General features: G+C 38.4%; 1 protein-coding gene across 1 annotated transcript in view; it reads left to right on the forward strand.

Annotated features, from left to right (window-relative positions):
* The window catches only part of CAV1 (caveolin 1), a 34,998-nt gene extending 23,150 nt beyond the window's left edge, over nt 1-11,848 (forward strand). The window contains exon 3 of the mRNA XM_047097116.1: nt 9,635-11,848. Within this exon, the coding sequence (XP_046953072.1) occupies nt 9,635-9,976 (342 nt within the window). The 3' untranslated portion in view covers nt 9,977-11,848. The remainder of the gene's footprint in view (nt 1-9,634) is intronic.
* Nucleotides 11,849-12,133: the final 285 nt, after the last annotated feature.

The raw sequence follows: 12,133 nt of genomic DNA on the forward strand, positions 1-12,133 counted from the left end.
AAATAGTATACTTACTGAAGAAATGTTTATTTGATAATTGTGGGTGCATAGTACTACTAGGTATCATGGAAGATACCAAGCTGAATGCAACAGACACAGACCTCCCTTAAGTCCTGGTTTGGTCCAGTCACTTATTAGTTAAATGACCTCTTCTTAGTGGGAATATAAAAGATTTTTTTCCATTCTTATTATAAAGATAACCTAGAATTTCACAACTTTTTGAATGGAAGCAGATGAGTGAAATAGGGCACTCATGTGAAATGTCATTATTCTGAGGCCTCTCCAGTGTCTGGAAAGCAACAAGGGGGAGGTCAGTCCAAAGGGAGAGACCCAAAGGTCCCAACTGGAGGCCCAGGTCAGGGACTGCAGATCTCCTCCAAATTCCTCCCCCTGCACCCACACCATCTCTTGTTCACAGAAGTAGGTAAATACCCCCCCTTACCATCTTCCAGCTTGAAACCGCGATTAATAATGCAACCCTCTCCTTCCCTCTCCAGGAGGCAATCCTTTGTTTTCTGTAAGGTCAAGTTGCCTAGTACCTACCACCCCAAGGCAGCTCAAAATACATCAGTGTTCCACCCCAGATTTACATTTTTCTTAGGGCTGTGTGTGGACTCTCTGGGAATCCAAGTAATCGCAGGCATTAACAGAACCCAGGCTGCCTATTTTCAGTTGAGGCTGCAAGAACACTGTAGCCTTTTCCCTCAGTGGTGCCAGTTTGGCCCAGTGAACACATGGGTATTTGCCCTTGCCCCTGAGAAAACACATGGGCATTAGGGCAAAGTTCCTACATTCCGGTAACATTTAATTGTGCTAGTCCTCAACCCTCTCTACACCCACACATTCATGCACATGTATTCCATCAACTTCAAAGGCTGCTCAACATGTTGGAAATATACATGAGAACAGTGAAGTGAGATTGCAATCAGTCTAAACCTACTTTCTGTGTGACTGGGTTTGGTACATACGTTTGGATTTTAGAAGTACGTATTTGATTTTTTAAATGTACTTTTGTTTATACTAGGTTTAGCATCATGAAAATAAATCAGGATTTCTATTGCCAGTTAGAGTGTTTTTCATAATAAATAAGTCATTCATCCTTGTCCAATAATACATATTTATAGGATTAAATTAGGAAAAGCTTTCAAAGAGCATTTCCATTCATTATCCACTGACTTCCATGTGCCGTCCAGCAGGAGCTCCCAAAGAGAAGCAGAAAGCAAACTAGGACTTCACAGCATGGAGGGGAAAGAGTAGCATGAACAAAAAGGAGCTATCACTAAATCCAAAGGGGCAGGGCATAACTCTGGTTTAGTCTTTTGCATGAGAAAAGAAGAGAAAGCTTGTTAAAAATCAGACTCCGCAGGCCCCACAGGAGAGAATCTGATTTGAGAATGAAATGGGACCTGAGCGCCTTTTAAAGAAGCACTCTCCTCCAGTTGATTGATTCCTTTGCTACATGGCCCCTGCTAAGAACTCCTTGGAATTGGGGATCCCTGAGTAGTTCACTCACAAGTATTAAATATAAGAGTCCATGGGCACCTAGGTGGCTGAGTCAGTTAAGCATCTGACTCTTGATCTCAGCTCAGGTCTTTATCTCATGGTTGTCAGTTCAATCTCAATGTTGGGCTCCATACAGGGCATGAAGCCTACTTAAAATATAGATAGATAGATAGATAGATAGATAGATGTAGACATATCTCCAGATTTGGTGATGGACTTTCTAGATGGAGTAGATGAAGCTGGCTCTTAGTCTTTGGTGCCTATTTGGTTATAAATCCAACCCACTTTAGGTAAATGAATGATGGAACCATAAATAGCCTAAAACTTTTCTAACATGCTGTTTGACATACATTGAAGAAAGTTGAAAATGCTCTTTCCTTTTCATATATTCCTGAATTTTTCCCCAAGACTGAATTCTAGTATGTTTATATACATATGTTGTATGTAATTTTATTTTTTTAATGCTTATTTATTTTTGAGAGAGAGAGAGAGGGACAGAGCATGAATGGGGGAGGGGCAGAGAAAAGGAGACACAATCTGAAGCAGGGTCCAGGCTCTGCGCTGTCAGCACAGACTCCGATGTGGGGCTCAAACCCACAAACTGCAAGATTATGACCTGAGCCAAAGTTGTACGCTTAACTAACTGAACCACTCAGACACACCTATAATTTTCTGTAAGTATGGAGAATTGAATTAATAGAAAAGAAAAATAAAATATAAAATAAGGAATGATAATCAAAATAAAGGTGGTTTGTTTTGGAATTGTTTTAGTTATCCAGGGTGGCATAACATTACCCCAAAATTCAGTGGCCTAAAACAACAAACATTTATTATCTTGCAGTGCATCAGGAGTCCCAAGTGTGACTTAGTTTAGTGGTTCTGGCTCAGGGTCTCTAACAAGCTGCAATCCAGGTTATCAGGGCTGAAGTTATCTCAAGGTTCAGCTGGGAGAGGACCCACTTCCAAGCTCACTCACATGGCTGAGAGCAGGATTCAATTTCTCCCAGGCTGTTGGACTACAGGCCTCAGTTGCTCAATGATTGTTGGCTATCATCCTCCTTCATTTCCTTCCACATAGGCCTCTCCATAGGGCAACTCACACCTGGCATCTGGCTTCTAGCAGAGTAGGCAAGCAAGAGAGTAAGAAAGGAAGCAAGACAGATGACACACTCTTTTTTAACCTAATCTTGGAAGTGCACCCCATTACTCTTGCCATGTTTTTATTATTTAGAACGAAATCACTAATTCCAGCCCATACTCAAGTGGAAGGTATTATATGAGGCATGAACACAGGAAGTTGGGGAGGAGAAATCATTGGGATCCATCTTAGATGCTATTTATCACACAATATGTTCATTTGTCTCTTTCATAATTTATCATCCTATTTGTGCTTTACTGAAACTAAATGTTAATGTAAAGCCAGTATTTTCTGATATAGGTTAGTAACATATTCTGGGAGTAGTCTAGTAGTGTTAGAAAGATACATTGAGGTTAGAAATTGAACTCAGGTCTCTAAATGTGGAGATACACAACTACTATGTCAACCAACAGAACAGACTATTAGTTACTGTATCACTTAGGGGGGTTTTCTGCTATAGGAAACTGAAAACCTAAATAGCTGTGGCTTAAAATAAGTGTATATATGTGTCACATAAGAAGTCTAGAGACGGACAGCTATTGGCATTGTTTTCATAGGCTGATAATGACAAAAGCAACGTCTTCTATACTCTTGGCCTTTAAAATATACACGTCACTTCATCACAAGATGCCTTCCCTACATTAAGGCAACACGTCATATTCTAAGCAGGATAAAAGGGGAAAGGGCCACATCATGCACCTCTCTCATTTCAAAAAGAAGATAAAGCTTTCCTGGAAGTCCCACACAGCAGACTTCCACTTATCCAGAACTGGGCCACATGTTTTCCTTAAACCAATCTCTCAGCAAGGAGACTAACACTACCATGGCAAGTCTAAACCAACCATGTCTTATCTCTGAGATCAAAGAATTATTGCTAGTACCTGAATAAATCAGGATTCTGTGGATGTTGGGCAGACAACACACAAGTCTTTTGTAAACATCTTGTATATTGTTATTTATGTGTTCTTTATAATCATAATTTCCACTAATAGTCTAAAAAGATATTTTCCCATAGAAACAATATGTAAGCTTCATTGCTTATGAAATCTTAAATGTACTTAAAGTTTCTTTCTTAAAAAAATCCTTATTCAGAAATAAAATGTCAGATTTTTGAGACAAAAAAATACTCTGTATTTTATTAATACTGTGTACATATAAATTTTTTTAAAAAAATATTGCCATGACATACTTTTAACAAGATGAAATCTTTTTAGATTTATTATATTAGTCAAGTATGATCAAAACACAAGACAGATTGTTTTCCTTAACACCTGCTGCTAGATTTTTGTTGACTTATGTTTCTGAAATTATAGCATCATAAGTCAATGTTGCACAAAGGAATTTAATGTCATTTATAAAAATCTAGTAGTATAAACTGTTGATTCCTTATAAAACATCTATTAAGACACAGAAATATCACTGAAACACATTTATGCCTTTGATCCTGAAGTCTGCATAATGATTCTTTCCAGAAGGACAACTTGTTCCATAGATTATATAACAGAAAATCAGTTCTTGGAGGTGCAGGTCAAGCTCATCTGAGGCATCTCATTTTAAGAAAATAAATGCCACCTGCACCTCTTGGTTTTTGTTTTAAAGCAAATCTCTAATTCCTCTTCTGCTCCAAACCTAAGTGAGCAAATAAAGTCCCACTCTAGGCAAGCCCTACTCTCATGTAAGAGGAGTAAGTCCCTGAGGAAATGAGACTTCAGAGTGATAGTTTTAATGAGGGATAAATTAACCAATGATGGATGTAAACAGTGAACACATTGGAGATTGTCAGAGAGAGGTGCTATCATTCATTCAACAATAGATCTGCGGGACCTATTGAAAGCAAGATGATGTTTAAGTTTAGATGCAAGTCTAGCTGTCTTGCTGTCTTGCTGGCTACAGAATGTAGCAGCTAGATTGACTAGTGATGTGTAGTGATAGCAGACAGTAGCAGAGGAGCCTGGAGAATTCCTAAGCCTGAATTCTAATCCTGTGTCTGCCATTAAGTGGGAAGGTATCCTTGATCCAGTCATCTGACAGTTTTGGCTGTCAATTTCTCAAGTGGGACTCCATTTCTTTTAGGATTCCTTCAGCTCTAAACATCTATGAAAATGCTGAAGCAATTATGCTTTGAGTGATGGGGATTGTGAACGGACTTTATATGGAATTACTGATTATCTAGCAGAACTTTATTGGGGCTCAATGCATTGTGAATACATGTCAAAATGAAGATATTTTAAAAAATACTCCCTCCTGCTTATGTCACCCTAGATAAATGTACAAAAGCATTCATCTTCACGTAGCTAAAGGACATTTCTCGTAACCTTACATGGAGATAGCTTTCAAGTCAATGCCTTGGAATGTAATGAGAGACTTACAGGAGACCTAGAGATATGGACGGGGTAGATGCAGAAGGGATATGGTGAGACAGATGTAATTCCTAGGGATATAGTGTGGAGCACAGGACTAGACGCAGGCCTGGGAATCGGGAAGTTAAAGTTCTAATTGCAGCTTTTCCACTAATTCACTTGGGACCTTAAGAATGTCTGTCCCATTTTAATAATTCTGTGCCTCAGTTTCCTTATCTGCCAATTAGAGTGAGAGTTCTTGGCTGGATGCCCAGGATTGTGAGAACATACTGTGCGAGGCCAAGAAAATGCAATCGGTACCAAAAATGCAAAACATCCTAGTTACTAGATGTCCTAACTTAAAATGGAAACACTATCAACAATAATTCCTTTAATAATCAAAATGTGAATATTTTGAGAAGCATATCTATCTGGGTCAAAATTAAGCAAATAAGACTAGTATAGGGACTTGCAATCCCAGGTACACATAAGCAGAAAGAGCTTACACTGGAAGTTGAACAAGTTCCAGCTTTGCCACTTAACATTTGTGTGACCTTGAGTAATTTCTTAACCTCCCACACTACCCTCATCTGTAAAATGGGAAAAATGGCATGCATCTCAGAGGGTTGTGGTGAAGATCATTATAAATGGAAATTACTTCTTTTGAATCACTTGTGCTTTGTGGTTGATAGCTTCAATAATAATAATAACTGTCAATTAAAAAGCTTAGCCAACCACAGCAAGGAATTTTTTTAATGCTACTATTTATTGGGCATTTGCTATATTATAATGCTCTATCCCTGTACTAAGACTTTATGTACATTATCTCATGTACTCCTCACAAAAACCTATTATTATTACTGTTGTAGAAATGGAAGTAGAGAGAAACTAAGCTTTATTTCTGGCTCCCGTGTGTTTCCTTTACCTGCCTTGCTTTCTTTTTCTCAGCTGAATCTAAATGGCTATACTTTTAGTAATCTTTAGCCATTAAAAATTTCAGGACTAAAGCAGCAACTAATTGAATATACTTATATAACATGTTATTTTTGTCATGTTGCTGTCTACCCCTGGAGACCAGCTCTAAATTCACATGCAGATAAATCATGCTCACTGGCAGTTAAGAATTTCCAATATGTTTGTTGAAAAAAATGAATTTATAGTTAGGTTTAGAAAATAAATTTATTATCAAGAAATCTTATCCACATTCATATGTCCATAGATCTTCACTAAGGACCAACTGTATATATGATGTATATAACATCATTGTTAATATCATCCTCAGAGACCATACTGTGGGAATTCTTACAGTTACCAGAACTGTAAAATTCAGCAATTTTATATTTTTTGTTAATGTGCTTTTTAATTATGAAATACTACAATTGCCTTGGAGAAGATTCAAAAAATATTTTTTCTAAAGTGATATGTTGAAGAAAGTGTATCTTTCAGACCAGATTCAAACCTCAAATTTACCTCTTATCTATCTGGACAAATTATTAACATTTCTGAAGCTTGCATTTTTCCTGTAAAATGGGAATAATACATTAGGAGTTGATGTGAGTTAAATTGAGAACAGTGTCTGACATAATAGCCAGTCAACAAATGTTAGTAACTCTCCCTTCCCTAGGAAAAGAATCTCAAGGCAGCCATGCTTCAAGTCTGCTCTGTAAAGAGGTAGGAATACCCTACTCTAGTAAAGTGCTTCCTGCCCTCCTTTGATAGTAAACTGTTTTTATTTTTTAATAAAAGTGAGGTACCCTCTCCCGTTGTACACTCAAAATGTATGTTCCCATTTCTGGGCACTCATGGACCACCACTGCCCATCTTTTAACCCCATATTAAGAATGTCTGCTCTTGTGTATTAATTTTGACTTCACAAAATCCTTTTACAAAGAAAGTCACCTTCTAAAAACAAAACTATTGGGTATCTTGCAGTTAGATGAAGAAAAACCACAGACTTTTATTTCTTTTTAATTTTTTAATGTTTATTTATTTTTGAGAGAGAGACAGAGTGCGAGTGAGGGAGGGGCAGAGAGAGAGGAAGATACAGATTCCAAAGCAGGCTCCAGGCTCTGAGCTGTCAATACAAAGCCCGACGCAGGGCTTGAACCCATGAACCATGAGATCATGAGATCATGACCTGAGCCGAAGTCAGACGCTTAACCAATTGAGCCACCCAGGAGCCCCCACAGGCTTTTATTCTTAACAGCTTTAGAAAATACAGTGTCAAAACAAAACTTGACAGTAGACAATTAAGTAAATTGCACAGATTGATCTGACTTGCTACCTATTTCATACGACCTTTTAAAATTTTAACACAAGTAAATGTTTACTACTGAGTCTAGATCTAAATCAAAGAAAAAATTAGAATAAATCTGTTTAACTTCATTTACATAATTGTGGACATACCATTTTTACATATTACATTATTAGGACATTGGACAATAGATCAAGAAACAGAATGTTCTAGAAAATAAACTTTATTGGTAAGCATCATGTACTTTTTCCAAAACAAGTTTTATTGTGTTGAATCAATTGTGGCTTCTTGGCACTGAGAAGCTCCAGAGAGTCACCAAGTCCTCATTCCCTAATCCTGAGCTTGCCTGGGTTGTTGCTGGCAATCATCAACTTGTCTGGATTTCAAACTACATTAGATCCCTTCATATACCTGCCTTTGCCAAGAAGTTTAGTTGGCTCTGTCCTACTGTTCTATTGTTAATTTTTTTTAATCCTATACTTCAGTTAAGTTTATATAAATCCTTGCAGAAAGAGAAAAGCTCCTGGGAATTCATTGGTAACATGTACTGTAGGAGAGAATGCTGTTAGGAAAGGTGTTGAGTTTGCATTCTGGTCCCACCATTGCTGTGTGCATCACATTAGCAAGTCCCCCTCCATGTCTCTGAACTTCTTTTTTTTTTTTCTTTTTTATGTTTATTTATATTTGAGAAAGAGTGAGAGAGAAAGAGAGAGAGAGAGAGCACAAGCAGGGGAGAGGCAGAGAGAGGCAAAGACAGAATCTGATGCGGCTCTGAGCTGTCAGCACAGAGACCAACGTGGGGCTCAAACTCAGGAGCCGTGAGATCATGACCTGAGCCGAAGTCAGATGCTTAACCAACTGAGCCACCCAGGCGCCCCTCCGTGTCTCTGAACTTCCGGATCTTCTTTTGTAAAGCGATACCAACCTACCTTCTCAGATTGGTTTGAAACCCCAGGTCATATGGAGACGATGCATGTAGAAGCACTTGGTTACTATTAAGTGCTATATGACTGCAAACTCATTTGATTACTTCCTAGTGGCCACCAACAGGGACTACCACAGCATTCACTGCTGTGGACCACTGATATTTGCATCTGTCTTTACTCAAAACTTTACATATTTTTGAATAAATATGTATTTCCCTTACCATGTTTTTAACTGTCTTCCTTTCTAACTTTCTTCTTGCTGTTAATCTCACGTTGGTTTCCCCTAGCAGGTAAATCAGAATCTCAAAGCTCAGGGCTCATTTTAGGCTTTTCTCTCTCCCTAACCTTGAAGTAACCAAATCTTGTGGGGTCTTCCTTTAACATCCTTGAAAGTCATTCTTTTCTTTCTTCTTTTTCCTTGCTATTCATTTTGGGCCCTACCATCTCAAACTTGGGATATAGCAGTCTCTCTGCCTTGAGTCCCTTTTCTCCAGCCTGCACACTGCTGTTAAATTCATCTTGATAAATGGCTGCTTTCCCTGCTCCAGTATCTTCAATGGACCCTCCACTATAGGTAAAATAAAAATCAAGATTGGCCTCGACCTGTCTTTCTAGCTGTGTGTACAGGTCTGTCTGCCTATATACTCACTGTATCACCCTTCCTTATTCCTGGGGTCTTGCTCACACCAATTCCAAGGTCCCTTCTTCCTCTCCAAATCATACCCTATTCTTTTTTTTTTTTTTCTTTTTTTCTTTTTTTTTTTTTTTAAATTTTTTTTTTCAACGTTTATTTATTTTTGGGACAGAGAGAGACAGAGCATGAACGGGGGAGGGGCAGAGAGAGAGGGAGACACAGAATCGGAAACAGGCTCCAGGCTCTGAGCCATCAGCCCAGAGCCCGATGCGGGGCTCGAACTCACGGACCGCAAGATCGTGACCTGGCTGAAGTCGGACGCTCAACCGACTGCGCCATCCAGGCGCCCCGCAAATCATACCCTATTCTCCAAGCCCTGCCCAAGCCCCACCATCCCTTGAGTACTCATAGCTCATAGTGAACTAATTTGAAGAAATTCTATCAACTGAGTTTTCAAAGAGCCAGTATTTGACTATACAATAGCTCCTTAACACTGTGTGTGTGGTTGTGTTGGTCATGTCATTTACAGTTTATTGTGTACCTTGTATACTTATCCATGTTGTCAGGTTTTACTTGAAGGCAGGGATTTTAAAGAAATATCTACAGAACATGTTAAAAGTTCTCCTGGATTCCACCCCCAGAGATGCAATAAGGTCTAGGTGGGGCCCAAATATCTGTGTTTTCTCCAACAGGTTCCAAGTGATGCTAATGCTTCTGGGTGCCTTTGAGCATCTCATACAGAACCTGTTAATAAAAACTAATATCTATTTAGGATACTCAATAGTGGTTGCTTTTCTTTTCCTGTATTATAGCTCACATTCTGTCACTTCTTCCTTTTAGATTGATTTTGAAGACGTGATTGCAGAACCAGAAGGAACACACAGTTTTGATGGCATCTGGAAGGCCAGCTTCACCACCTTCACTGTGACAAAATACTGGTTTTACCGCTTGCTGTCTGCCCTCTTTGGCATCCCAATGGCGCTTATCTGGGGCATTTACTTTGCCATTCTTTCTTTCCTGCACATCTGGGCAGTTGTACCGTGCATTAAGAGTTTCCTGATTGAGATTCAGTGCATCAGCCGTGTCTATTCCATCTACGTCCACACCTTCTGTGACCCGTTCTTTGAGGCTGTTGGCAAAATATTCAGCAATATTCGCATCAATATGCAGAAAGAAATATAAATGACACTTCAGGGATAAAAGTATACCTGATTCTTTTTTTTTTCCTTTTAATTTTCTTGGTGCCAATTTCAAGTTTCAAGTTGCTAGTATAGCAACAGTATATGAATGAGTTTTCTCGGTTCAGAACAAAGAAATCACTCAGTTTTTGTAACTATTATTTGTCTCTTCTGAGCTATTTCATCTATTTTTTTGGTGGTCTCAATTTTTTAAACCCATTTAAAGTTTTTGCCTTATATTCTTATTTGCTTGCGGATCATTGTTTTATTGGCTGAGACATGGACCTATTGTTGAAAGGTAATTTGAGAGAAATATGAAGAACTGAGGAGAAAAAAAAAAGAACAACCTCAAGTGCCTATTCTAAAATGTTGATCATTTTATGGTAAGGGAAGATTTACAGGCTATAGCCATTGAGTGTACAGGTATGTGGGCAGGTTTTAAGCAAACTCTTCCCCCACAATCTGAAGTGTTAGTAGATTGCTGCCATTCACTTTAAGGATCCAATCGGATCAAGTGATCTTTATCAAGTTAGAAAACATAATCTACATTCACATGTTGCGACTAATGCCTTACACTTCTTGAAATTTTAACCTGTGATACTTTCTGTGCCTGAATATTTGTCATATAGATAATGAGACCTAAGTGCCTTCCTGTTCTTCACATTTTCCTTTTCAAATAGGGTCCAACTAATCAACTTTCATTAGGTCAGCAGCCTCCCTGAAGACCAAAATTAGAAAATCCATTGCCTAGTTCTCCATGCTTGTTTCTGACTTTCAGAAACAGAGTTGGATGAAGTTCATGTCTGCATCTGATTACGCAGCATCTTTATCCATATCGAGTATGGTCCATATCAACCCCATGAAACGAATTAAGGTGGACAAGTGGGACTGAGCCCTCTCTGGGCTGGCAGGAGTGGAAGCCAACTTTCCCTGCCTCTCATCAGCTGAATGAGGTCAGCATGTCTATTCAGCTTCGTTTATTTTCAAGAATAATCACGCTTTCCTGACTCCAAACTAATCCATCACTGGGGTGGTTTAGTGGCTGAACATTGTGTTCCCTTTTCAGCTGATCAGCGGGCCTCCAGGGAAGGGCTCATAAAATGGAGGCCATTGTGTGAGACTGTCAGACTTGTTGCAAATGTGACCCCTTCAAAGTAAAGCACTTGTAACCGTCTGTTATGCTGTGACACACAGCCCCTCCCCCTGCCAGGAGCTTTGGACCTAATCCAAGCATCACTTTGCTCAGAAAGAAGATGGGGAGGAGGCAGTAATAAACGATTGAAGTAATTTTGCTGGAATAAATTCAAATTCTTCTGAACTCAAACTGAGGAATTTCACCTGTAAACCTGAGTCATAAAGAAAGCTTCCTGGTACATCTAAAAGCTTTTTATTCCTCCTGCTCATATTAAGATTCTGTTCTTGGGGACATTATTTTCAACCTTCAGTTATATGCTTATATTTTTATTCTCATGCACCCATTGGAACTCTGCTTGATTTTATTTTTCATCTTTTCTGTTTTCCTGACACTTTAATTATCAACCTGTTACCTATGTTTAAGTTTTGCATTTAAAACAGACACTGGCATGGACATAGTTTTACTTTTAAACTGTGTACATAACTGAAAATGTAGTATACTGCATACTTTTTAAGTGTAAAGATATTTTTATCTTTATATGAGGAAAATCACTTGGGGAATTGCTTTGTGATTCAATCTGTAAACTGTGTATCCCAAGACATGTCTGTTCTAGTCCCTTTTGCAAATCAATTGCTGGTCCAAAAGATTGCTGAAATTTTATATGCTTACTGATATATTTTACACTTTTTTATCTTGCATGTCCTATAAAGGTTACAAGCCTCCACAATAAAAATGTTTAACAGTTGGACGGTCAGCATTATTATTTTTCCCCAAAACAGGCATGTATGTGTCAGTGTCTATGTCTGTGTCTGTGTGTGGTGATCATGTACATATTGTGTGTATATATTTATAGTATGTTTGTGGGAGGTAATGGGCTTCTGCTTATCAATTATTGCAAAGTAATTTAGGCGGAATATTTGTTCTAAGGCCATCACCACGCATGAGTTACTTCAGATAAAAGTTATAATTAATAAGAATTATTTACTTAGCAGTTTACCCAATGCTTTATTTTTTTAAAGTTTTTAT

The sequence above is a fragment of the Lynx rufus genome, unplaced genomic scaffold, assembly GCF_022079265.1.
Source record: "Lynx rufus isolate CCGP_SWC_20201006 ecotype Redwood Valley unplaced genomic scaffold, mLynRuf1.p SCAF_4, whole genome shotgun sequence".
Classification (NCBI taxonomy): Eukaryota; Metazoa; Chordata; class Mammalia; order Carnivora; family Felidae; genus Lynx; species Lynx rufus.